This window comes from Cucumis sativus, chromosome 3, assembly GCF_000004075.3.
Source record: "Cucumis sativus cultivar 9930 chromosome 3, Cucumber_9930_V3, whole genome shotgun sequence".
Classification (NCBI taxonomy): Eukaryota; Viridiplantae; Streptophyta; class Magnoliopsida; order Cucurbitales; family Cucurbitaceae; genus Cucumis; species Cucumis sativus.
In genome coordinates this window covers 3,474,415-3,500,293 of record NC_026657.2, presented here as the reverse complement: position 1 = coordinate 3,500,293, position 25,879 = coordinate 3,474,415, and the positions used below count along the sequence as shown (strand labels likewise).

Below are 25,879 nucleotides of genomic sequence, written 5' to 3'. Positions count from 1 at the left end.
TTTTAAAAAGAATAGAAATGCATATCTTTGAATAATCATATATGAAGAAAGATATTTACTACCCTCAATTTACCATTAAAAAGGAAACAAAAAAAAAAAACCTTTAGATCGAACTCATGGTAACTCAAATCGTTCATTAAAAATCTCTATACAGCAACATCAGAATTTTGTACATCTGACTTCGGAGCATCTTCTACAACCACGTTGTTTTCAGGTTTCGGTATCGCCAAGTTATGCTTTGGAAGTTGTTGCTTGTTGTCAAGTTGTTGCTGCAGGTTAAGGGATGTGTAAGCAGACATTCCACCGAGTGCTGTAACCGCTCCGCAAATGCTGACGAACCCGGGATCGGACCCAAAAACAAAATAGCTTCCAAGCAGAATTACACAAGTCTTGAACTGTCCCAAAACAACATGAGATGTTGCAGAGGTTGCACTGCACAAAATTGAACAACAACACTGCTAATGAAGTAAGAAGATTATTGTTACTATATGGAATAGTCTTTTAAACGATGATATAGTATGTTTATTAGAAAAATGTTGGTGATTTGGTACAATTGTCAAATGGTTAAAATAAGTGGGACAGTTTTTATATATAAAAAGAGCTTTGATGTGATGTATCGAGAAAGGAGAGTATATTGCAAAGGCCATGTTGTTCATCTATATGCTATATCGTGCTAAAAAACGGGCCTAAAGAACATATCTTCTATTATGCAATCTATTTTTTAGGAGTATTTTCGAAAACCATACCAAGTTTTGTAAAGTGGGTCTTATCAATAAATAGTTTGTTTTTGAAAATTAACCTTCTAAACCCTACTCTTACCCCAAAATTTCTATCTTTCGTTATCCACTTTCTACTCTTGTTTAAAAAACAAGCATAAATTTCAAAACTAACAAAAGAACATTTTTCAAAAAACTAGTTTTTGTACCTTTGTCTAACAAACCATATCAAGGAAACAAACATAAATTTCAAAAACAAAAAACCAAAACGAGCTCATTGTCTAAACTTGTTTTTGTTCTTGGATTATGACTAAGCATTCAAATGTTCAACTAAAAAGATGAATACGAAGGGAAAGAAATTCAAAAATAACCAAATATTTCAAAAACCAAAAAGTACTAAATGCAAAAATAACCAAATATTTTAAAAACCAAAAACTAAATGGTTATCAAAAGGAATCAAAGATAGAGCAGTCCAAAACAAAAAAGAAGGGAAAGGAAAAACAAAATAACAGAAGTCTCACCCAAGCGCCAAAGCTCCAGACCATTGCAAGAGAAAACCAAGAAGAGCTGATATCAAAATAGCAGTTGAACTACCAAGATCCCATTTAAAAGATAAAACTCCTGGTGGATCCAGCCAAGGCATGAGAGCAAGTAAGAAAAATATTGTAATTGGTGTAGTTTTCCACATCAACCTAACACACACCACAAGTTGAAACTACATATTGTGAAAAAATAGGTCTCCTCAATGGGGAGAGATGAGAGGTCAAATGTAAAGTAATAACAACAAGAACTCACGCTAATGCCGTCCAACTCGCTTGTTGTTGCAGATTCGACCAAAGTATTTTGTTTATGGCACTTGGGATTATCCAAGCAATTGCGATCAAGGCACCAAATAGGTTGAACTCTAAATCTGTTACGGTTGCAATCGCAACACCGATGGAGACGACAGACAAAGCCAATACCTGAACAAAACAAACACATCATGAGGAAGTAGGCAAATTTCTCTATGGATAGATATATATTGTATTTTTTTGTTTTGTTGGGACCTTTTTGAAAGAAATGGTTTTCTTGAAGAGTATGAACTCTGAAAAAACAATTGTGGGAGTTACTGCAATTTTAGCCATCTGGTAGAATCCAACACTGCACATCGAATTCAAAAGTAAGAAACCAAAGAAAACGCTTCCCCTCCCAAGTATTTTAAAAAGCTAAAAGCAACCTTGAGGCTTTTCTTCTTAAAGAGGTGAAGTGGAAGTTTCGAGACTGTATGAGACGTAAACCTCAAATTGAAATGAAAACATTTCACAAATCCGGTATTTGATGACATTTTAATTACACCAGTAAAAAGTAATAAAAGAGTTCAAATTTTCACTAGTATTTTTCCAACCATTACACGAGGTGTAGAGATTTTAATCCTTGATACACTTTTACAAAGGTGTAAACCCCTTCTATGGGAGGCGTAAGCCTCTTATGGTTCAACAAAGGCTTAAATTTCAAGCTAAAAGTTAGAGCCTCGCCTCGAGGCGAGCCTTAAGCATAAGCCTCAATAGCTTTTAAAAACAATATCCCCCCCTCTTGCGCAACCCGACCAACGACTCGTTGTGAAAGACAAAGGAAAGGAAAAAGAATCCGAGGGGGAAACCTGTTATGCTTTAGACTTGTATTGGCAAGACCTGAAGCAAAAGCCATGACAACACCTAAGGAGAAAAGAGAAGAGAAGGGAGTGGTTTTGGTAGGAGGAGAAACAGGAAGCAAAGAAAGTGCCTTGAAAATTGCTAGTAAAAACCATGCAATAGTGTAATGTATTAATGTGAGAAATATTGGAAAGTTAAATCCAACTCTTCCCATTACCTGCAAAACAAAACAAAATAAAAATAATAAACACACAAACGTAAAGAGCCTCGTCTATTCCCAAACACAATAAATATGTTCTAAATATGTTCAAATGGTTAAAACATTTTTCTTACTAATTTGTTTGCCATTATAATTCCAACAGCAACCATGAAATTGAATGTCATTGCCACTACAGGTCCGCAATATCGCTGCTGTTGCCGTTTCGCCCCATCGGAAGTTCGTAGTTCATTATAAAGCGAACCTCTGATTTCTTCGAGCGCTCGGCCTGTGGATTTATAGAGTATGAGAACTTCTGTTCATGAAAAAACATAGATAACAACACCAATGATCAATAGGAAACAGCCAAGGTATCTCATATTTATTAATAAATGAAATCTTCATACACAGAACAATTCAGAAATTACAATGTAAAACGGAACCTCCAATTCCAAATATCAACTACAAGAAGAAGATGCAAAAACTATGAAATCCCCAAATCAAACCAATGAATTTGGATTTGGAAACCACAATGCAATCGATAAGAATAAAAAGGAAAAAGAAAAACACAAGCCCAGATGCCAGAAATCCAAGATTGAACTAAAGAAAAACATATACAAACAAAAGAGGATTAAAAAGGGTGAAAGTGAAATCACCTGCTTCACCAGCATCGCTATCTTTTCTTTTGATAAACTTTCTTGAATCTTTTCCAAACAGAGAATCAAGAAACCCCATTTCTGTGTAAGCAGAGTTGTATTGAAATCACACATCAATGGAGGAAATGGAGAAGCAAAAGTGATGGCAATGTGGCAACCTCTTTTAGAGAAAATCAATGAGGGAAGAAGAAAGAGACCCTTATAAAAGAATTTTTTTTATTTTGAAAGGATGATTGGGGAAATTCACCCAAAAAAGAACACACACAAATTACAAAAAGAAAAGAAATGAAATGATTTGGTTATAGTTTTGCTTTCATTGTGATTGATTGTATGGTTATATTAGGGTGGTGGGTCCAATGGTAGATACCACTTGGCAGGTTCTTAGACGTCCACGTGTAAAGCGTTTGTCACAGTTGGGTGACAAAATCAGAACCGACATTGGTTGTTTACGGAGAAGTTAAGGTTTCATTAATTATATTTAATGGAAATAATAATAATAATAATAACAATAATGATATATTAGTCAATTCGAGCATAACTTAGGAGATGAAAAGATTAACTATCGTTACTAAAAGTTTCATTTTTCTTTATTATTATTGTTTTGAAATTTTAGCATATAAATATAAATTTTACATACGTGCTCGTGCTTCTTTTCTTTCTTGTCTAAGCCAAACTTTAAGACAAAAGAAAACAGTCTTTGTTTAATAATGGAGTTTTTAAAAAAATATAATAAACGAGCCAAATACAAAAAATGACACATGATTAATTGGCTAGATGCGAGTGTAATTCTTCTTTTAAACAATCATGATATGCAATATTATAGGAAACGATACATCATCGCATGGTTCATGATCCACGATTGTTAGTTCATGATAAACGATGGTTTTGAAAAAAGAAAAAAAACTTAGTGAACGATCTTGTGATCATACATGACCATGCGTAGTTCATGATAAGCAATGGTTTTGAAAAGCCCTAATAAACGATCGTGTAAATTATGATACACAACTGTGTATGCTTATGATACAAGATCGTGTTGTGCATGACAAACGATGGTTTTGAAAAGCTCTATGATAAACAATTATATAGTTCATCTGTGTCCATGACATATTGAAAAGAATAATTCAAGATTGAAGATTAATTGAAAATAAAGATAATAATAGCAGAAGTATGATGGAAAATAATAATAATAATAGTAGAACAATGATCGTGATTTCAAAAAAATATAAAAGAAAAATTGCAGAAGAAATCGAAACCATCTAAAATATTTTGCAATTAGTTTTTTGTTTTGTTATATGAACTTATTTACGGTGTTTTGTTATATTTATGAAAACTAACATTTAATAATTTAGCTTTTAATTCCCTCGATTTTACCGTACTTCTCATCTTTTTTTAGGTTAATATTCGAATTTTTGATCAAATTTTCAAGTTAAAAACCAATTTTTTGAAAGGAGCTTTTTCGAATATATCATAATAAACCAAAATAGTTATCAAATATAGAGATAAAAAAAAGGTAAATTTTCAAAGTTCTATCAATAATAGACATTGATAATTAAAGAAACGTTTCTATAATTGTTTAATAAAAATATATGACATCCTTGTAAGCAATTTTAATATAATCATTTCTCCACTTAAAAACTTTTTTTTTTGCAACCTTATTAGATTTCAAACGAGACCTTATTTAATAGAAATACAATAGTGAAGTAATAGTTTTATTTTTAAAAGAATTATCAAGTAATAAATTTTTGGACAACAAGTAAAAACTTATTCCCTTAATCATTATGGAATTTGTTAAGATTCTTCAAGTAGAAGAAGCTTCAAAATGTTAAAAGGGAAGAAAAATGCCTAAAACTGCTTAACCACCAAAGTTCCAGTGGAGTACGTAACTTGAAAATCAAGGAATCCCCTACCCTAAAAATGATGATGCTATCTTCCATTTCAATACACATCTAAAATCACAATAAAAACCCAAAAGTAGAAAACTTATATCATAAGCCATCAAATTCCAACTCATTATTGAAATCCCAATTTAGTAACAGCAGTGCCATTTGTATTGTATCATTCTATCCTTTACACTAGAATGTAATCGCTGCAAAAAGCATGATGAATGATTTACGCTAAACAAAACCCCAGAAAATATTCTACACTTTGTCAATGGTTTTTTTATGGCATAGATGTTGCTCCAGGTGACCATTTTCTCTCCTGATAGCATCCAGATCAGCTTGTAGTTTGTTAAAGTTTAAGCTTCGGGATGCCGAGGCCGCTATCTTCTTCTCGTATTCTGCAGTTTCTCTTCTTAGTCTATCAGTTGAGAGGATTTTGTTCGAGATCTCGCCAAAATTCTCATGGATATTAGTTAAAAGCTTGTGTGCTTGTTTGCCTGTGTCATCTTTTTTTGCTTCCCTGCATAGACATGAATCACTTCAGCTAGTTTTCTCAGCAAGATAAAACCTCGAATTTTCTTTTTCGGGTTGAGAATGAAATGTAAAAGAGGGACGAGAAAGCGAGACGTTAATACCACCACATTAGTCAACGATGCAAGAGTTCTGTGATGCATACCTGAGAACTAGCTCATCCACAACTGCATAGGTTCTATGGAGGCGTTCTTGAATATTGTTACTTTCTAGTTGAAGCTCTCTAGTTTCTTTAAGGATTCGATCAATGTCAGCGTCTTGTTTCCGACTGTTTTTTGTGATCTCTTTTACTCTATTGATATAGGATCGTCTCGATAATTGCTTGGGCTGCTTCTTAAGATCTATTGCGATATTAGAATTTTCTTCCTCCCTGAAGAATGGATAACAATATTTGATCAGGAAGAATTAATATGGTTCTAGGCATGCAAGAAATTTTTATGTTGCATATTATGATCAGGAAATTTTCTTGGAGTTGGGGTAGAAAAACTATATAATCTATCGTGTTTAAACCAAAAAATAAAATATGTAAAACTTGTAAATGTTGAAAAAGACACCATGAACTGTATTTTGAATATAAAATACTAACATAACACACAATAGATCCCTAAAAACTATCTCCACAAAAGTACAGATTACTTCCCGTTATCAGTAACATCAATGTTCATATGCCAACAAACCCACCCACCCAAAAAGGAAAAGCCCTCATTACGACATCACTTTATATAAAGATAGGTTGATACTGATTTTCAAAACCTAGCTTGCTCAGGAAACCACTAATCTATAATGATTAAGATTTAACCTAAGGGATTGATACTTGATGGTAAGTTCAAGATGATTTTTGACAAATATGCAAACCAGTTAAGTACTTCTAAGGACTAGTGCTTACATTTTATAAAAGCATTTTTGTTAATGTAATAAAATACCGAAATAAATTTTAAAAGTAATTTTTAATTAGCTACAAGTACTTTTCACTCTTCAAAAGTAAAGAAAAACTCAATTTATAACTAAGACGTGGAGGGTATTCTCCAAATAACTTCTAATCTAAAACATCTATTTCATGTGACAGTAGTTCATTTTGAAAAACTATTACTAGAAATACTGAGAATATTTCAGAGATTTCAGTAAGGATTCACTTCCTATTTAATATTAAAAGAAAGTAGCATACCGCCTCCTGATTTCCAACTCAATGAGCTTCTTTTCCGATTCAAACTCCCTCAATTTTTGCAGCTTTTCTTGAGCCTTTGGATTACTTGCACATAGTGATTCTTGTAGACTTCGCCTTTTAATTTCTAAAAGCTCCCTCTCTGCATCCCTGTAGAGATCAATGATAAAGAAAAAAACAAATGAAATCTACATCTTTGTATTAGAATTTAATATCTACATGACTTCGTTTTTAAACTAAATATAATGCCAAAGCAGTAGTATAAAAGTTAATCCAGCCATCAAACTGAAATGATGCCCCACCACCGTGACTTCATTTCAAGAAGATCCAGTTTTCTAGAATTTATTTGCTCCTCCAGCTGCCGAAGATGAAATTCAATCGAATGGTTGTCATCAAATACAATACTGGTTACTGCCTTCAACCTTTCCAACTCCACTTGAAAATGCTTTAGTTCAGAAGCATTTGTAGTGACCTCTTCCAATGGTCCGATCTCTTGATCCTGAAATTCCTTAGTCTCAGTTCTCATTCGAAAAAAGAAGATATCATATATTCGTTATATCATCCAATCTAATACCCTTTTCCAAGGGGAAGACCATTTATTTGTTCTCTCATATGTCTAGTTGATGTCTAAATCTAGATTTTAATAATTGTTTGAAGTTAAGAAACATATGTACTTACTTCAAAGGTCTTCTGAATGTAAGTACCAACTTCGTGTCTATTATTCCCCTGCAGTTCAACTGATTCATTTCCAGACACCTCAGACTGATCCTTGGAAGCGTTAACAAGATTGTCGACCATAGCTGCTTCACCCGAACTTTTTCGGTCGAGATGGAAATCAGAGAATCTATCAACGATGGAATCTGGAGATTTTGTCTCTTCAGCAACAATATTGAGATCAGCAAGTTTGTTCTCAACCTTCTGATGGGTAGAAACGGAATCGTCAGTATCGATCTTGTTTGATTGGTTCTCCACATAGTAGCATTTCGAAGTGTCGGCTTTTGTTTCTTTCCTACCATCACCATCTTCCAAAACCTTAAATTTTCCATCTGAAGCTTCAGGAAGCCTCTCCACCAAGAATCTTATCAGCTTGTACAAGTCCTCTTCAGATGGATACAAGAACTGTTGTAAGCAACACATGTAGTCTGTTTCTAAGTACAATTCCAAAAAAGTCTATTAACCTCAGATTCACTACTTCCACATACAGTTTTTTTGCTTTATCACTTACTTTTTAAAACCGTTTTCAAAACCACCCCAAATTTTCAAAACTAAAAAAACTAGTTTGTATAATCTTGATTTAGTTCTTGAAAATCCAACATGTTTAGGATGAGAAAACAAGCATAATTGAAACCAAAAACAAAATGATCATCAAATGGGGTGCCTTAACTTTTGCTAATAATGTCCAAGAGGTACAATACGAAGTTTAGATTATAAATTTATCACTCTCCTTAAAATTTAAGCTGCACTACGATCACCATGAACAGAAATAGAATGCTAACATGGAAAATGTACCAAAATCAGAGCTGAGTAAATTGATAAACGAACCAAATATAAACAGCAACAAAATTAGTTGGTGAAAAAAAGGAAGTAGTGGGATACCTTGTGGAAGCTAATATCTCCGATGAAACCCAGATCCTTAATGGCGGAAGCGATTTCAGAAGATACCTTGAATTGATCGGCGACAGAGTCCGGAAGAGAAGTGGAGAAGGGGGTTTTAGTTTGGGGATGTATTCGATTCAAAACTTGAGCACAGATGGAGAAGAATATGGGAGGGGATAAGTTCCGAATCGAGGAAAGGTCTGTTGGGATTGAAACACCTGATTTTTGGAGAGAATTGAGAAGAATTTCCTGAGATTCCTCCATTGCTCCGGTTGAACTTTTGCCGTTTTCCTTCTCGTTCTTAACACTTCTTGCTGAACAAATCAAACACCCGAAAATGGATTTTTCTTTGGCTTTTTTTCATCAAATTGCAAAAAATTATATATCAAATTGGATTGGAAAAGTTCACATAATTGTATCCTAATAGTCACCTTCAATTCTCATTTAGTTTTTATTATGTTATAAAAATAATATAAGAAAAAATAGTTTTAAATTACAAAATTGAATATTTACACATATATAAAATTTGTTAGTGATTGACAAATGATATATTATAGTAGCCGATTTTACGACCTAAACTACTCTCATTTCCCTCGTCTAAGCTACTTTCATTTCACTCGTCGCTACTTCGAGAATTGCTTTTCCTTTTTTCTTCTCTACTAAGATTTTCACTTCTTCTAGTTGTCTCTTGCCCTATCACTCTAGCTAAATTTTGTAACAAACCTTTTCTTTTTTGTTCGTCTTTTCTTTTCTTTTCCTTTTTTTTCTTGTAAAAATGGTAATTTCATTTACCTTTTCATAGTATTAAAACATCTACTACAACAATTCGAACAATCCAATCCAAAATACAAGAGTTGAGATAGGTTAGTTTTGTTGTTGAGTTGGATTAATAAATTTTTTCTATGTACACGTACATTTTTCTTCGTTTAAAGTTTTGCTAATTGATTAATTCAAAAATATTTAATATTTTCTTTTAAAATGGTTATGATATTTGTCTTTTTTGCTTAAAATTTGTATTAAATATTTGGTATTTTATATTCAAATTTAATAAAATTTTGGTTATTAATCATAAGTTATCCATAAACTTAACTTATTTAAAACTAATAAGAATAAATAAGTTATAACTTAACTATTTTATTCGATATTTTGGATTGTCAACTCAACCAAATCAGGAATTAGTCCCGTCCTCTACACTCTGAACAAAAGAATGATGATGAATAATTATGGTTGACATGTTTTTTTAGCATGTTAATAATTAATATAGATTTAGAAGAAAAAAAATGAGTGTGTTGTTTTAAAAGTAGTATTATGTTTATGTAATGAGTGGAAGTGGACTTAAAAGTTGTATAAGTATTATTGTATTATTCATGTGTTTTCGATTATGTTTGCAAAAGATAATTTTACAAAACAAACTTAATTATCTAATACATATATATAATACAATTTGCTATTGATGTTTAAAAAGAAAATTTATGTACCAAAGCATTTGCTAAAATTTTGAAAATACATTCACATGTTAACTATAAAAAAAATTATTGTTATTATTAAATCAATTGCAATAAAGTAAAAGGGAAAAAATTAAAATTGAACCATTAAAAATATTTGGACTAAAATGGAATGAATTTAAAATATAGTCTAAAAACTTTGACAAAAATACTAAAATTTGTATGAGAAAATTTGATAGAAATGACTATTTAGTAGATAAAAGATAAATCTTCATTGCAAGATAATCAAAGGGGATGATCCAATTTGGTAAGAGTAAAAAAGAAAAAAATTACAGCAGTGAAAATCCCATCCATGCACATAAAGCTACAGCCATGAAATGAAACTGATCTCCACCCTCCACTCTAACCCCAGAGTTGCCATCAGCATTTTGATCCGCCACAGATTCTTCCGGAGATTCTGCCGGTGAATCCGACGATGGAGCCGCTCCCACATCCGATCCCCCCTTTGGCGGAGCCATTACGTCCGCAGTAAACAACTCTTCCGGCTCCAAAACTTTATCTATCAAATAAACAACCAATGGATCCTCATCAAAAACACCAGCCCCATCCACCTTAGCCGTCGTAATGCTGGTTTTAACAGTCACATCCTCACCCTCGTTCTGTACCGTGAAGTCGAATCTAGCAGCACCGTCGGTGGCCAGCGTATTGGTGTCACCGTTATTCGACTTCAGAACCGGCAACGGCATGTAAATTGGGACACCATGGAATTCAAGGAGGGAGGTTTTAGCGGGTGGAGTTAGGTTTTTGAACTTAGGTGAAAACTCGCTCCAAACATCATCGTTTGGGCAGAAAACGGTAAAGCCACCCTCGACTACGTCGTTGAAGGCTTTCTCCGCCGATGTGGAACTTAGGAGGGATAGGGCAAATGCAGAGCAACCATGGGTGGAGAGGATATGCGTGAGATTGAGTTGGGTGGAGTCGAGAGCCAGTGTAGTCGGGGCTGGGGCAGGAGAATTGGTGGTGGTTTGGGCAATGAAGAGAGATGGGAAGAAGAGGAGGAGGAGGAAGAGGAAGAGAAGATTCATTTTTAGGGTTTAGAGAAAATGAGATGAAAATGAGGAAAAGAGGTTTTTGTTTGTAGGATTTGGGAAATGGTGAGGAACATGTGGAAACTAAAGTGAAGTGGAAGCTAAGCTATATGGAGTAATAATGGAAGAGATCTTAATGAATGGATCCTCATGCAATGGGATATAATTAATACTACTAATTATGCCTATTCTGCTTTATACTCTTCAAATTTTTATTCCATTACTCTCAGTTAATTAATAATTATGAATACTTACGATCTTTCATACAAATTCCTAAATTTTAATTTTAATCAAAAATTAAAATTAGTATTAAAATATAAAAGTTGAGAATGTGAAGAGCATCCTAACCTTTTAAGGGATCCGCTCACCCGTAAAAGTGAAAGAAAATATATGAAGAAGAGAGAATGAATAACCCAAGGTCCCATGTGGCTTTGGAAATCACTCCCTCCTTTGCTTTACAATGGAAATGATTTAAGAGAGAGAGAAAACATCATAAGTATAAGATACTCAATTTAAATCCCACCAAAATGATTCAAATTTGTTTTCTTTTTTAGTTGACTTTTCCATATAATTTTTTCTTTTAAACTACATTTGGATCTCAGGTGGTGTTTGTTTAGTTAATAGTTAATACATCTTCAAAAAATTTAATTAAATTAATCCTCTGTTTAATGATGAACATGTGAAATTTAAATTTGGGTGTAAAGATCGAAGGTAAAATTTAAATTCGAGTGTAAAATGATCGAATGATGGTTAGCTAATATCACTTTTAGTTTCTTTTATATATAATATAAAGAGCATAAAGTTGAAAGAGCTTAAGTCTCCTCTATGCTAAATAAGTTGATGAGTTTCCATGATACGAAAATTAGTTCATCTACTTCGGTCCAATTTACATCCTAAATTTTAGGATTGGACATATGGTTAAAAGTGTAAAATTGGAGACTATAGTTAATACAAATATTAAATATTAATTGGTTCTGTTTATACATATTATATAAAAGGATAATTGTAATTGATGACCATTTAAGGAATAATAATTAAGGATATAACATTTTTAAAAAATTGCAAATATAGCAAAACTATCGTTGATAGACTCGTATGATCTATCGGTGAAAGACCAATTTTTACAACATGATCTATCAGTGATAGACTCTATCATTGATAGAATTTGACAAATTTTGCTATATTTGCAATTTTTTAAAATGTTGCTATATACTTAATTATTTTGAATTTAATTGCTAAATTTGCAATCATTCCTATATAAAAACAATCAAGTTGAGGAGAGTGAACCCCTTATGCCTATACTAATGATTGATAGATTCTAAAAAACCTAAAATTTTAGATTAGGTCAATTTAAACATTTAACTAATCATGGACAAATCTATTAATGGGCATGGACCGTATCTCTCACATTTTCAATTTTTATATTTTAATATTAGTTTTGAAGGGTCAAATTACAATATATATTAAATAATTAATTTTCTTTATCTTTGGTAGAGTGGTTCTACTCTGATTGAGATTTTAATAGATACAAATTCAAATATATTGACGTTGGTTGATTCCTAAGTTTAGGTTGTGGGATTAATGTGCGTTGTTGTACCAGTGAGATTAGTTGATTTATGTATAAGCTCCTCCTAACATAAATGGTTAAAAAAATAAATTAATTTTCTGCACTTTTTCACTTATTTATTATTTATCTTTTTTTATTAACATGGGAAGAGATTCAAGAACAAACTAACAACAGAAAAATGGACAATGAACATTGAAGATCATTTCTAACTTGGATTTTTCTTTAACTATTTCATCCTCACAAGTGTGTAGAAATTTGGAAACACGTAATTAATCTACAACTAGGTTTCCCCCAAATGAAGAACAATTTGAGTATTCCCATCCAAATTCCCCCCCCAACAAAATCAGCAAGAACGACAATAATGAAACTGATCCATTTTCGAAGAAGTGAAGAAAAAAAGAATTCACATAACTTGTCTATCAGCAGCATCAGCAACAATGGGCAATCTAGGGATCTGACCCAACAAGCAAGAAGAAGACCCATAAATCAAACAAATCAAAAGAAACAAGAACACAGTACTATCCAAACTCATCACTAAATCCAACCCTAGTCCCCCTCTAGGATTAAAGCTCCTCTCCAAAAGATCAGGGAAAATCAGAAGCACGTCGAGAACAATGGCTTGCATAATATTGAATCTAACATACCGACTGAAATTAGGGTTTCTAACCACGACGAAGTAAAGAGTTAAAAACACCAAAAAGCTATTCAATGGAAAGCTCTTGAAAACACGAATCGCCGGAACTAAAGGTTGAATCAGAACCTGAAATGGAGTGTACTGAGTGATAACGTACTTGCCGTACTGGACGCCGTCGAAGAAGGGGTAGAAGTAGCAGATGGCGGAGATGAGGCGGTCGGGGGCATCGGCAGAGTTGTTGTTGTTGTCGTCGCCGGTGGACCGGACGGTGAGGATGCGTGGTCGGGCTAGCCATCGGCGTGGGAGAGTGGTGGTGAAATTGAGAGTGGTTGTTTTGGGGTTTGAGAGAGAGGGGAAGAAGGGAGAATGGGGGGTTTTGGGAGAGAGATTTAAGATAAGAAACGCCATTGAAGTTGTGAAGAAAAGGATTTTGAAATCCAATCGTGTTGATTTTGGAGCCTCTCTTCGTTTTTATACCATTTCCTTTTCTTTAAACACAAATAAATATCTATAATTTCAACCCTCCATACAAAAAGTATCTATTAAACTAATAACTCCTCTTAATAGCTTCAAAACGTCATAAATAATAAATATCACTCGATCTCCCTCCATTTTTCATGGTCACTCAAACTTGAGGATAAGTTTTTTAAGTATCATCAAATATAACCAACGTCAAGTCAACATTTAACGGTCTTGTAAGCATTTGTTAAATCAAGATTAATTCAGATACTATTTTGAAAAATTTAGAAAATGTAAGGACGACCAAAATGTGTTTTGAAACTTTAAGAACAAAATAGACTTTAAACTTCAAATCTCAAGGACCAAAGGTGCATTTTACTCTTATATCAATTTAAACATTGAAAATTTATAACGGTGTTTATTTAAATCCTAAAATTTTATAATGGTGTCAATTGAAGCCCTCTTTTGTGTTTTATTTAGATAAACTCGCAAAGTCTTACAATAAAAGTTATTAGTTTGAAATTTATAGCGATATAATTTGACATCTGTCCTCCAAGTTATAAATTGAACGGTTAAATTATATATAATAGTTTGTAAAAGCGGTGCATTAATCATAAAATTTTAAGGATAAATATCAATTAAAAGTTATTTAACAATACATTTAAAAGTAACCGATCAACATTATTTTGAAAATAAAATTTTATTAACCTTACTTTGAGAAGAAAATAAAATTAAACCAAACTTATAACTCAACATTTACTAAGATATATTAGCGTGTCGATACAATAATATCTTAAAAAATTAAATTTTGCTAGAGTTCATGAACTTTAATTTCTAAACATTTACATTTTAAAAATATTATAAATGTAATAATTTAATTTCCATACTTTAATAAGAAACAATTTTTCATTATTATTGTTTTTATTTGAGAGTTGAAAAGGCCAACTATAAGATAGATGTTTACTGATCAGGTATTAACAATCTTATTGTAAAGAATTGTTTGAACTTATGTTTCAGCAAAAAAGAAGTGTAGTTTTGAACAATTCAGTAGCTATTAGTGCTCATCATTTTGATAAAGGGAACAAAGTTGATCCAATTTTCATGCCAAAAAAACTGCTTAGTCAATCTGAAAAAAGTGAAGGATTTAACAGCATCGTTTCCTGGATGACAACAATTGGCATGAATTTGCCAGAACCCATCCTGCATTCAATCAAAATTCATCATAATATATCATAAAACTAAACTCAATCCCAAAATGAACAAATTAAACTCCATTTACCTTGTCAAACCTTTCGTTTGTGTTCCTTCCTATCAAATGAACAAAGTTCTGTTTTGATGCGTCCACAATCTAAGTTGGAAAAAAGAAGAAAAAAAAAAACATTCTATTAGATGATATTATGATAGTAAATTTGTTTTCGCTCATTAGTGCGCTTTGGTTTTTTGAGTAAATCAGTGATTTTAGACACCAACCTGTTTGAACAAACGCTCTGGACTACAGTCATATAGTGAGGGTGTTTCGTCGTCCACCATTTCTAAGCAGCTGCAATGAAAAACATGAACGTACAATCTATAAGAGAAACAGAACATGCTGATTGATATGAACATCGAAGAGTACAGAATTTTACGGGAAGTGTAAAGCAGCGCCATGACGGGACAACATCGAAGTTACAGAATCGTAACCGTCCCTGGTTTCAGTATTGTAGTAACCAGCAGTAAGTTCTGCAGGATGAGAAAATGTCTTGTACCACCAGTATATACCACCAAGCTTAGCCACTAATGTAACTGAAGGATGATCCTTTTGTAGATACCTCTTCAATATTTGAGCTGCCTTCCCAAGAATAGCATCGGCATGTTCAATCAATCTCCCACTATACCAATTCTACAAAAAAAAATTCTGCCATATAAGCCCTCAAATACTCGAGAAATAAAATCCAGTTGGTAAATAACAGATTGAAGGAATATAATCCAGTTGGCAAAGAAATCGATTGTTTAGCAGCCGGATAGAATGTGAACATTGATATTTTCCTGTTCGATAAAGGCAATGGTTTCATGCTTTTAAATAAGCTTTTCATTAGTGAGGAAGTTCTAACAAGAAAAGTTTGGAGGCATTTATTGTAAGGTTGTGATGCGTACAAGAAAAAAATGTCCATATTCAGAGAGAAAGCTTCCCTCTCCCCCTTCGAAGAAAGGAGCCCCAGAAGGGGAGCTATTGTAGTCACCAGCATTTTGGGGGCCTCGGTTCCCCCACTGAGGCTTGCCTATTTGGTCTGCAGCTATTTTCAAGTCAGCCAACCTGAAACAAGAGCAACCTCTTCATAAATCATAAGTGAACTGAAGATGACGATTGACTACATTAGTTGAAAATCATGAAAAATGAAAAGCTTCGGACTTACATGTATTTGTCATAGCACTGAAACTCGCCAATCCCTGGAAACATCCATCTTCCATCAGCAAAAGGATGTGCAGGATACCTGTAAAAGGTCCCTCCATGTAAGACCTCAAGCAACACCTTTGAATTTCCCGTTTAAATATCAATAATTGTAGAAGTACCTAAGCTCTCCAGAAGGGCCAAGACCAATGCTTATTTCCTGTATCAAGTCTCCAATTGAGTGACCAAAATTCTTAACAAAGTTGAATATGAAGTCTTCATAGCACTGGAGGGCAGATCGTGTATATAAAACAGGCAAATGATCGACTCCAAGAGTAAGGTAATCACCATTGGTCATTCCCTTTTGATCTTGATAGTATATATGTTTGTTGCGAGCACCAATCTGGCAGAAAAAATATTCAGCATAATTGAATTTCCAAAACCACAAATCAGAGGTAAAGATATGATCTCATTCCAAAAGAGGTTGTTGGATTACAGCATCAATCGAACTTTCAGCACAATGATAGTAGAACAAGATCAAATTGAAGAAAAACAGCTTTGAGATTATAAAAGTTAATCCTTATAGTGTGAAGATCACCAGAAAATCTACGCTGTTTTAAACTTTCTATTAAAAAAAGTCCCGGCATAGAAGAACCAACCTCCATTATCCACAGCGGAAGACTCACACCCTCTTTCCCTTTAACTGTCCAGCGCGTGTCTGAATGAAATGACAAGGCAGCATGCAACTTCAATCCTGCCTCGGATATCAATCTAAAAAGTGCTTCATAGAGCGACCAATCATATATCATCGGAGAGAAACATTCTACAACCCCCCACCAAACCTCAACCGCTACTCCATGTACACCAGCAAGCTTGAGTGCCCTCAGAGACGCCCTTACGGCCTTCATTCTAAAGCAAAAAGTGAGAGACATATTAACTATTTCACAAAGACCCAAAAACCTGAAACATCAACACGGTTTATTTATATTTATGCCTACCGAATACAAACTAAACTCAATTATAAACTCAACTTATCGCCAGATTTAAACATGGTACGTATTTGCAAATCCACAAAGCAATATAACAGATGAGATAGTGACTAACAATACAATGGCTTACTTCGTAAGTGTCACAATCCCAGAGGGACCTCTTTCGAAAATATCAACAGGCAGCATCACATACACTGGAACTATTTTATGTCGTTTGGAGTTGACTATTTTTCGACTCGATTTCTCTCGGGCATCCATGCTGAAAAACACCCATGATTAGATAAGTCCATTCAAGTACAATAGAGAGAACCAATGTAGAAATAGAGATCAAGATATCCCTATTAAAAATCTCATACAACGATGACCATGTTCTTTGCTTCGATGGGATCATGAATTTCTTTGAGAATACTAGTGAACAGTATTACGTTCATTCTAACCAAGCAACTATTAACAATCGAACTAACTTAAACTACGAAAAGTCAGTAACAAGAAGTCAAATAGCAAGAATCAACGTCAAGTAAGTACTTAAACATGAATAGTAAAGAAATCTTCCCCAAACACAAAAAACGAAGCACAATTTGTACATCTATATCCCTTCATTTTTCTCAGCAACAGTAATTTGACTCAAGAAACGCAAAGAAAGAATGCAAGTGATAAACAGAAAGAAACTCCAACCATTTCATCATAAAATTCCCCTCCTCTCACTTACAGAATCCGGGTCCAAAAATGCAAGAATATAATACCTGATAATGCAATTGTTGTTGGAGGAAGTGAATAGGCGTCGATCAAGAAAATGGTTGCTAAAGAATGGAGTAGTTGAAAAAGAATGAAGATTATTAATCTTCTGAAACCTAACTTGCTTGGAAAAACAGCTACCCAGTTGAGGATACCGGGAAAGGAGAGCAGCAGTTTCGGCCATAGCGATGAGGAAGGAAGAGAAATGCAAGAATTGTTGGAAGAAATGGAAGAATTGATTGAAGAAATGAAAATCATGGAACTGATGTAGTATGACAACTTCAACATGGAAGTTCGTTAGGAAGAGAGAAAAAAACCCATCAATTTTCCAAATGAACCATTAACTGACAAATAACAAGAAACGATCATCTCTTCATGAAACACACAAAAAAGAAAAAGAAAATTATCAAAAATAGAACATCGCTTTTTTCTATTTTTAAAACAACCATAAAAAATATTCAATTTGGAATTTGGAATTGTAATTATGTAAAATCTTGTTTTATTTAAACAAAAAGAAACCTTCTACAATATAATTAAATCTACTTGATTCTATGGAATTTACTTGAAATTCAACATTTATGATGGAAGGTGTGTTGTGATTTTATTAAAGATTGTGTCAAGTCTAGAAGTGAAGGGAAAAGGGGTTAATGACTTAGAAACACAAAAGAGAGGGAGGTTAATTACATTTAATATTTTACTTAACCAATAAGTAAGTTTATGATATGGAGGTTAATTTTCAAAATAGGGAAATATAAGAAGGGATGAAGAGTTCTTTTTTAACTTGTGGGTGTTTGCAAGGGAGAGTTTTGTCAAGTGCATGTTCAACGGTTATTTCTTGTCATCTTTATCGTAGTAAACCTTTCGTTGCAAAAGACTAGATGTAATATATTTTTTTACGTTGTTTTGGACATATGGATATTTAATATTTATAATGATGTGTCAAATAATCAATAGAGACCGTACACATTTTTTTCAAAAATATACTAATATATATTATAGAAAAATAGAATAAAACTAAAAAATTATTTAAATTAGCAATAATTGACATAGACTCTTTATCGTCGTATCTTAGTTGGCATGAGTTATCCCAGAAAGATGGATAAGAAGAGAAAGTATCTATGAAAGGTGATGTGTATAATTTGGATGATTGGCCGCATCTCAATCCACGAGTACCATTTTTTTGCCTTATTCTCTCAACTACTCACTCATTCTCAACGAAACAGTATGCCCATGGTGTTTCTAGATATTTTCTCCTCAACCCATACTATAAATATTCATCATCCATTTTTATTTCCTTTTATCAATTATGTTCTCTTTTTCAATAATATTTTAGGTATAACTCTGTCACTATGCATTCCACCTATTAGGTAAGTTTGAATCATTAAACTTATTAGGCAAGTTTGAAGTATAACTATAACTACCACCCTAACCCTAGTTTAGGATAGAGGAAATTTTGTTTCTACTTCAATCGATTGAATATTTCAAGCAATTTAGTTTAACTATTATTAATTTAATAACCCTAAATATACCAAAAACATTATATTCATATAAGAAAATTGAATAAAAAGAAGAACCCCACACGTTGAGTCAAAAAAGAATACAATATAATCTCAAAAACACCTACCACCAAAATTTAAACACATGGGCCTAATTTCAAAAGGCCCAAGCAGCCCAAATAGAAAGCCCACTCAAAATAACCTCCACCCCGATCTTGTACTTTCCTGACGCCGACGCGTCGTTTCCAGGCCTCTCCGCCGTTTCCGGTGCTAAGCTTGTCGGAGTAGCCATCGGTGGGCTACTGCTCGACGGAAATATCGACGGCGTCCCCACGGGAGACCCTCCAGAAATCGGATTTGCCGGGATTTCTGGTTCCACTGGAGCCCCAACCGGAGAAGCATCGAAAGGGAGAGGAGACGGCGGCGACGAAAGCGGAGAATTTTCACTCGGCGAAGAAATAGGTACCGCTGCCGGAGCCTTCGAGGGCGCTACAGATGGTGGGGTAGCCAATGCCGGAGAAATTACCGGAGTTACGACCGGTGGAGAAGCAGCCGGAGATTTAGACGGAGATACAGTGTGACTCGGCGGCGAAACAACCGGAGAATGCGCCGGAGAAGGAGAATGAAGCGTTTTAGGAGGTTTTGGGGAGGCGGCAGGGGAATCGTTAGCGAAAACGAGGCCAATAAATGGCGAAAACAAAAAGAGAAGAGTAATAAACAAAGCAAACTTGGCCATGCTATTGAGGGGGGGAGGGGGATTTCTCTCTGTGTTTTAGACCGGCGGTCCGAAATATGAAGTCAAAAATGGGACCGGAATTGGAAATGAATTTGTTAGTGAATGGTGAAGATATATATATATATAGTGAAGGTTAATAGGTGTGAAGAAAGAGGACGGAAAGGAAAAGGTGACCGTTGGGGGAGATGGGACCGGCTAGCACGGGTAAAGTAGTCGTTAGATGGCAGAGGAAAACTGGTAGAGACGGTCACATTTGATTATTATTATAAAAGAAAAAGAAAAAAGAAAAAAGAAAGGGAGGCTCGTGAACACCTGTCGGTTCTTTTAAATATTAAATGAAGGAATGTTTGGTGTTTTGTGCTTTGCCCATGTGATTCTCTCTCAAAAACCAACTCAATCCATAAATATATAAATGCATTTTTAACTCATTCTAAATCACTACTTCCTTCCTTACATGGGCTACACTACCCATACAAGTATTCGTCCTATAACGTTTTTGAGAAACGTGTTTCTTGTCGTTGAATTTGTGTTGATGTTAATTATGATGTGAAGTGATTCGTTCTCTATTATTTGACTTTCTAATTCTCTCTTTGTGTAAATGTCTATGCTTGATTTAAGAAAATAGAACATATGATCTCCTTAAGTCTTGGAAGAAAACTTACATCTTCGTAAAAAAATTTGGAACTTCATTCTTCACGATGTCCTTGTGAAAACACGACATCATTAAAATTGGTTCATTTATATTTCAAATTTCAATTTGGAATCCATGTTAACTTTTATTTGATTTTAAATTCAATTATTTGTATTTTTAGCCATTAACATGATAAATGACGTGAAACTTCGTGATTGATACAAATTTTTTCGTTCAACACACATTCAAAGTATTATTTTATATGAAATTGGATAAAAAGGAATTTGAAAGTTATATATGAAATTGATGAGTGAATCATATAACTAATAAACATTTGTTTTTTTTTCGCTCCCCCAAAAACCTACATCGAATGTATAATAATGGATTACCTTTTTAAAAAGAGAAAGAAAGATGGTGCAATAATTGCAATGATACAACAAATAATCACCCATCACAAAAAAGAAAAAAAAAGTGAATTACATTTTTTATAAAAAAAATCCAAATATTAATTTTAATACAACTTTTATGTTTTTTTCTTTTTCCTTTTGATTTGGACATGATACATTAAAATAAGCCAAAAATAAGAAAAAGATAAAATGAAAAACTCATATCTTCGATAGTAGATTTCGCATATGAAGTAACCTTAAACTTCTATCATCTTTTTCACTATAAAGTTTTCTTAGCATGAGAGTCATTTTTCTTGTTTTCAAGTTTTCTTTTCCAAATTTCAAATTTACCTTTATCATCACATAAAAGTCAAATATACTACCATCTTTCTCGTACGAGGATGAGAATAATTAATCTATTCAAAGTTGAATGAATTTACTTATGAAAGATGATCAAGGTTTACATGAATACAATTACTCTTACCTCATCTTAATATTTTAACTAAACATTTACCAAACATTATAATATAGTTTTAAATTCTAGATTTAAAATAAAAATTACCAAAGACTAGGCTTATACCAACATATACAATTGTCATCACAATCATTCCAAACTAAACCTTAGTCCATGTATTCTAAAAAGTTATATCTCTAACTCAAACTAGATTACATTAGTTTTACATGCACATAGAGTAACTATAATTTATGTCTAAAATGCAAAGTTGAATTGAATTGCTTCAAAAAGTAACATTTGGAATGAATAGCAAGGCTATATTTTAGTGGCAAATAAATTAGATTGAGTTAAAGTAGTATATGATGCACTTAAATATTTTTGTTTGCTTTACATTTTGTACAACTGTTCAATTACACATATATATATTTTACCAAAATTTCAAACATTCATTTGAAATGTCAATAGCCTAACATATGTTTTAATTTTACAATCTTTTATAGGTAACCATTGGACGTTAGATAGCATTAAAACCAATGGGAGCCTAATTTTAGACTTAATTCTAAAAGTTAACAAATGGTAAGCATTAATTTAGAGTTAAGAAAATGAAATTTATAATTAGTCTCAAAGACAGAAAGTTAAAAGAAAATCATCAATTAAACATAAACCAACAAAAAAGAGAAAACACTGAAACATAATTATAATTGTTATAAAAATTATCAAATGCATATTTATTAAAATGGAAATACATTATTAAATTCATGCTCTATTATTATTAATAATAATAATAATATTTATCTACGTCACTATATATTTTTTTATAAAATTAAACAAAAAGGAAAAAGAAAAAAAGACTTGACCTTTCCTCAGCTACCGATCTTCATTTTACGGAGGATAAAACGGAGATTTCGCATACCCCGTCGCCGTCATAATGAATGTTGTAGTAGAAGTGTTATAGTACTCGGCCCAATAAAAACCCAATGGGCGGATATGGCCCATCTACCTGGGCCGACCGGTAGTACTAAACCCAGGCCCATCCCAACGCGGCCCATTAGAACCATAAACATTTGGAGGCATCGTCGTCGTCATTCCCATCCCCATCCCACTCCCACCCGCGCCCCCAAATTCCCCACCGCCGTCGAAAAACCCACTATTCCCAGCTGCGGCGGAGTTTGCGGCGGAGGAGGCGGAGTCACGTGAGGCAAGCGTGGTCCTCTCGCCTTCAATTTCTCGAAACCGTTGGAGATAAAGCTTGAGAGGATCCACATAGTCTTCGAACCCTAAGGTAGCCATGGCCCAGAGCAAATCGTCGCCGTTGATTGTTTTTCGTTTCTCGTTGTGGCACTTGTCGGATGCTTCACCGGTGACGAAGCTGATGAACTCGGAGACGCATTCTTGAACGGTTTCTTTGGCGTCTTTTGAGATCTTGGCGTTGCCAGGGAGAGCTTTCTTCATGATCCGGCCGACGTTGGCGATCGGGAGGAGTCTGTCGTGTTCACGTGGAGATGGGGATTTCTGGTAACCACCGCCGGAGTCGTTGTCGGAGTCCGCCATGGAAGAGGGGAAGAGGAATTAGGGTTTGTGAAATTAGGGGATGTGGAAGTGAAATGTGTGTGTGTGTGTGTGTGAGAGAGAGAGAGAGATAGAGAGATGTTTGTAAAGGGGATGGGAATGGGAGAGTTGCCAAGTTGCTATCATTGAACAACAAAATTTAATTTAACCAAATTAAAATGCAATATCTCAATGCAAAACCTAATCTTTGATTCCAAAACTTTATATCTATATCTATATATATATATATTCATAATGAAATTTTATATGTATTAGTGTAATAAATATGTATTGAATATACCTAAAGATTTAAAGACTAATACTGGAGTAGGATTTATTTTAACACTTTATTGTTGTTTGAAATCACTCAACTTTTTTCCAAATTGGTTAAAACTATAGAACAAAATATGAAAGGAAAGGAAATCAAAATATATTTTACTCAATCTTACAAATATAGTTAGGTTAATAATTAAAGTAGAGTACCACTATTGGTTATTTCTCTTCTTTTTGTCATTTTTCGTAATTTGGTTTCAACTTTTTAGTGATTTTGAGGATTAATTAGGATTGTGTGAGAATATATGGTTCTTGAATAACATAATTGGGATAATAGTTTTTACAGTTAAAACATATTTTTTTACACATATTTCATTCTATATTTTTTTTGTTTTCTTTAGTTCAAAATAAAAGGCAAAGGATTTGAGAGTAGTTAGGTTAAATTTGAGCATCTAATATCCAGAGAACGATATTCTGTCTTTGACCGTTTTACCGTCTTATAATTTGACATGTTCTTGTATAATATCAAAGTTTTGGCCATCACCTCTCTCACTCCACGCCTCCATTTCATCTTTCTTTCTCCATTGCAACTTAATTTTGCAACCTCTATGAATTAATTCATCACTCCCTCACTCACCTCGCTTTTCTTCTTTTGTTGACATCTTCTTCATTGCTTACTTGATGGCGTTTGGAAGGTTTCTACTTCAATTCTTCACTTAAAACATTTCAAAATTGTTAAGTTCAATTCAGTTGTCGATTTTGATCAAAATTAGACTAAACCGAACCATGCACACCTTTAGTTATCATTAGGTCTAGCTCATTCACCTTTCTTTTATTGATAACTTAATAAATTTTTAGTGTTGGGGACTATGCTTCCCTCTCTTTTATACATATAGGTTTAAGTCAATTTCAACGATTATTTGACCTTATTATTGCTAATCATGGAAAAAGTTTGTTGTTTTGTGTTAGGATTGCTCTAGATAAGTTTGAAAGGCTTTCATTGTTCATGAATTTTTCGTTGGCTTCTCTCACTACAAGGTATTTTGGCTTGCTTTTTATCTTGGACAAACTATCATACACTGACAATTGACCCTCTACTAGAAATGGTTATTACTATGTGAGGAATTAGTCATAGCTAGAGCTTTGAATGATGTTGTAGATTATAACTTATTTATTTTGTATTTTAGAGCTTTCAAATTTATATAGCGAGTGTGTTTGTTTTACCCAAAAAATGTTATTGAATACTCAAATTATCTATGTCACTTTATCTCTAAAAAGAAAAGATGTAGAGTATTGAAAAGACAAACGTTGTTCAGTTGAATGTTTGTCATCTGTAATGTAGGTGTGGCATGTGTATCTGTCATATTCCTTCTTGTAATATTGTAGCTATTCATGAAGATGTTATGAGTTCGAAATTAATTTGTTCTAGATCCTTATAGCTCACAAAGGTCAAGCCCCATAGATAGCACAACGAGAGTGTTTGGGGGATTAGTGCCTCAAGTTCTTTGTCTTGGTGTTGATGATACATCATTCCATCTTAAGATGATTTTTGAACCCTTGGTTAGAAAGAGGGCATAATCGACAGTTGTTTAATTAGAATTGTTGTTATATTGGATTTGATCAATTTCATTCACGTAGGTTAGTGATTTTCTCAATAGAAATTGAAATTGGTTTTCTAGCTCTAAAGAGCTTGTTAAATTTTTTTGAAAAGGTATAATCAATAGAAGGGTGGATCATGTGATTTGACTCCCTATCGCTTGAGAGTCCTTGTGCCTTAGGCATCTCATGGTGACTCGGTGTAACCTTCTTTGGTTTGAAGGTCATATTACAAGACATCATGTGATTTTTCTTTGTTGTCTTTTTAGCGGCTCAAGACTTCTATCGAGAGGACCAAAGTAGGTTGAGACCTCCTTGAAATCTTTTTACTTAGGTTGTGTACGTCTTTCTTATGTATTTAGTTTCTTTGTTTGTTCGTTCTTGTTGTTCTCTTATTTTCTTTGGTTATATGTGTGCTTGATTGTGCTCTGACCTTGGATTGTGAGATGATATATATTTATTTTATGCAATTCAATACATTAGCTTACACACAAAATAAAAGCATTCATGAGAAGGGATGTCTTACAAAATAATTAGTTGTACTCGTGATCAATAAAAAGATGAAAATTGTTCAAATAATACCTATTCAAATGACACCCTAAAATACTTCTACTTTGACTAGCCCTTGTAACAATTACACCTATTCAATCTTTCTTAACGTATACCTACAAAGAATTTTATAAATTGTAGATATTTACTTTTTTTTTTTTACAAACATCTAAGATGATTGTACCAATTTATGTATAAATCATCTCCAACAGATCTTCGTGTCTTGTAGGGCATAACTAGCTTTTTTTCAACTTTACTTGATATATCATAGATAGATTTGAAGAATTGCATCTACCATTAAAGATCAAAATTCGAAATTCACTAAAAAGAGATTATAAAAAAAAAAAACTCTACCCTCACAATTCTATTTATGGGTTATAGATAGGAAATTCGAATATAAAATGGACAATTTATTTTATATAAACTATGACTTATGAATTATGGAAAATGGACATTATACATACTTTAGTTGGGAGCGGAAGTGGAAGCGGAAGTGGAATGAGTTGTTATGTGTAGTGTCCTCAACATTGAGGGCACTACCAAAGTAGACTTTTAAT

The 25,879-nt window shown here is 33.4% G+C and overlaps 6 protein-coding genes across 12 annotated transcripts; all 6 read right to left on the bottom strand.

Annotated features, from left to right (window-relative positions):
* On the bottom strand, positions 1-3,476 carry LOC101203997 (nucleotide-sugar uncharacterized transporter 2). Of its 5 annotated transcripts, none has more exons than XM_004148211.3 (7): positions 3,200-3,469; positions 2,681-2,859; positions 2,356-2,564; positions 1,763-1,856; positions 1,512-1,678; positions 1,238-1,408; positions 1-432 (listed from the first exon to the last, which is right to left on the bottom strand). In XM_004148211.3, exons 1-7 carry the CDS (start codon positions 3,276-3,278, stop codon positions 147-149), a joined length of 1,185 nt encoding a protein of 394 aa, XP_004148259.1. In that variant the 5' UTR covers positions 3,279-3,469; the 3' UTR covers positions 1-146. The 5 variants fall into 5 exon arrangements, with proteins under 5 accessions (XP_004148259.1, XP_004148260.1, XP_031739078.1 ...); XM_004148212.3 differs by having other exon boundaries at positions 2,681-2,832; positions 3,200-3,468; XM_031883218.1 differs by lacking the exon at positions 3,200-3,469 and adding an exon at positions 2,972-3,174 and having other exon boundaries at positions 2,681-2,832.
* Positions 3,477-5,171: 1,695 nt separating this feature from the next.
* Positions 5,172-8,749, bottom strand: LOC101210296 (coiled-coil domain-containing protein 22). Of its 3 annotated transcripts, none has more exons than XM_004148236.3 (6): positions 8,369-8,749; positions 7,451-7,891; positions 7,075-7,271; positions 6,776-6,922; positions 5,756-5,980; positions 5,172-5,599 (listed from the first exon to the last, which is right to left on the bottom strand). In XM_004148236.3, exons 1-6 carry the CDS (start codon positions 8,630-8,632, stop codon positions 5,338-5,340), a joined length of 1,536 nt encoding a protein of 511 aa, XP_004148284.1. In that variant the 5' UTR covers positions 8,633-8,749; the 3' UTR covers positions 5,172-5,337. The 3 variants fall into 3 exon arrangements, with proteins under 3 accessions (XP_004148284.1, XP_031739326.1, XP_031739327.1); XM_031883466.1 differs by having other exon boundaries at positions 7,451-7,920; positions 8,369-8,506; XM_031883467.1 differs by having other exon boundaries at positions 7,451-7,914; positions 8,369-8,505.
* Positions 8,750-12,654: 3,905 nt separating this feature from the next.
* Positions 12,655-13,571, bottom strand: LOC101204878 (protein TIC 20-v, chloroplastic). Its single transcript, XM_004148215.3, has one exon. The coding sequence runs from the start codon at positions 13,508-13,510 to the stop codon at positions 12,872-12,874; it is 639 nt and encodes a 212-aa protein (XP_004148263.1). The 5' UTR covers positions 13,511-13,571; the 3' UTR covers positions 12,655-12,871.
* A 929-nt stretch (positions 13,572-14,500) lies between these two features.
* On the bottom strand, positions 14,501-18,107 carry LOC101210545 (inactive beta-amylase 4, chloroplastic). Its single transcript, XM_004148237.3, has 10 exons — positions 17,662-18,107; positions 17,049-17,177; positions 16,589-16,838; positions 16,112-16,332; positions 15,955-16,032; positions 15,695-15,854; positions 15,187-15,440; positions 15,032-15,101; positions 14,841-14,909; positions 14,501-14,761 (listed from the first exon to the last, which is right to left on the bottom strand). The coding sequence occupies exons 1-10, from the start codon at positions 17,835-17,837 to the stop codon at positions 14,606-14,608; spliced, it is 1,563 nt and encodes a 520-aa protein (XP_004148285.1). The 5' UTR covers positions 17,838-18,107; the 3' UTR covers positions 14,501-14,605.
* A 1,199-nt stretch (positions 18,108-19,306) lies between these two features.
* Positions 19,307-19,885, bottom strand: LOC105435067 (extensin). Its single transcript, XM_011654427.1, has one exon. The coding sequence runs from the start codon at positions 19,883-19,885 to the stop codon at positions 19,307-19,309; it is 579 nt and encodes a 192-aa protein (XP_011652729.1).
* Positions 19,886-22,166: 2,281 nt separating this feature from the next.
* LOC101204640 (nuclear transcription factor Y subunit B-3) lies at positions 22,167-23,124 on the bottom strand. The gene has a single exon (XM_004148214.3). It carries the CDS (start codon positions 22,905-22,907, stop codon positions 22,353-22,355), a length of 555 nt encoding a protein of 184 aa, XP_004148262.1. The 5' UTR covers positions 22,908-23,124; the 3' UTR covers positions 22,167-22,352.
* Between the last annotated feature and the right edge of the window lie 2,755 nt (positions 23,125-25,879).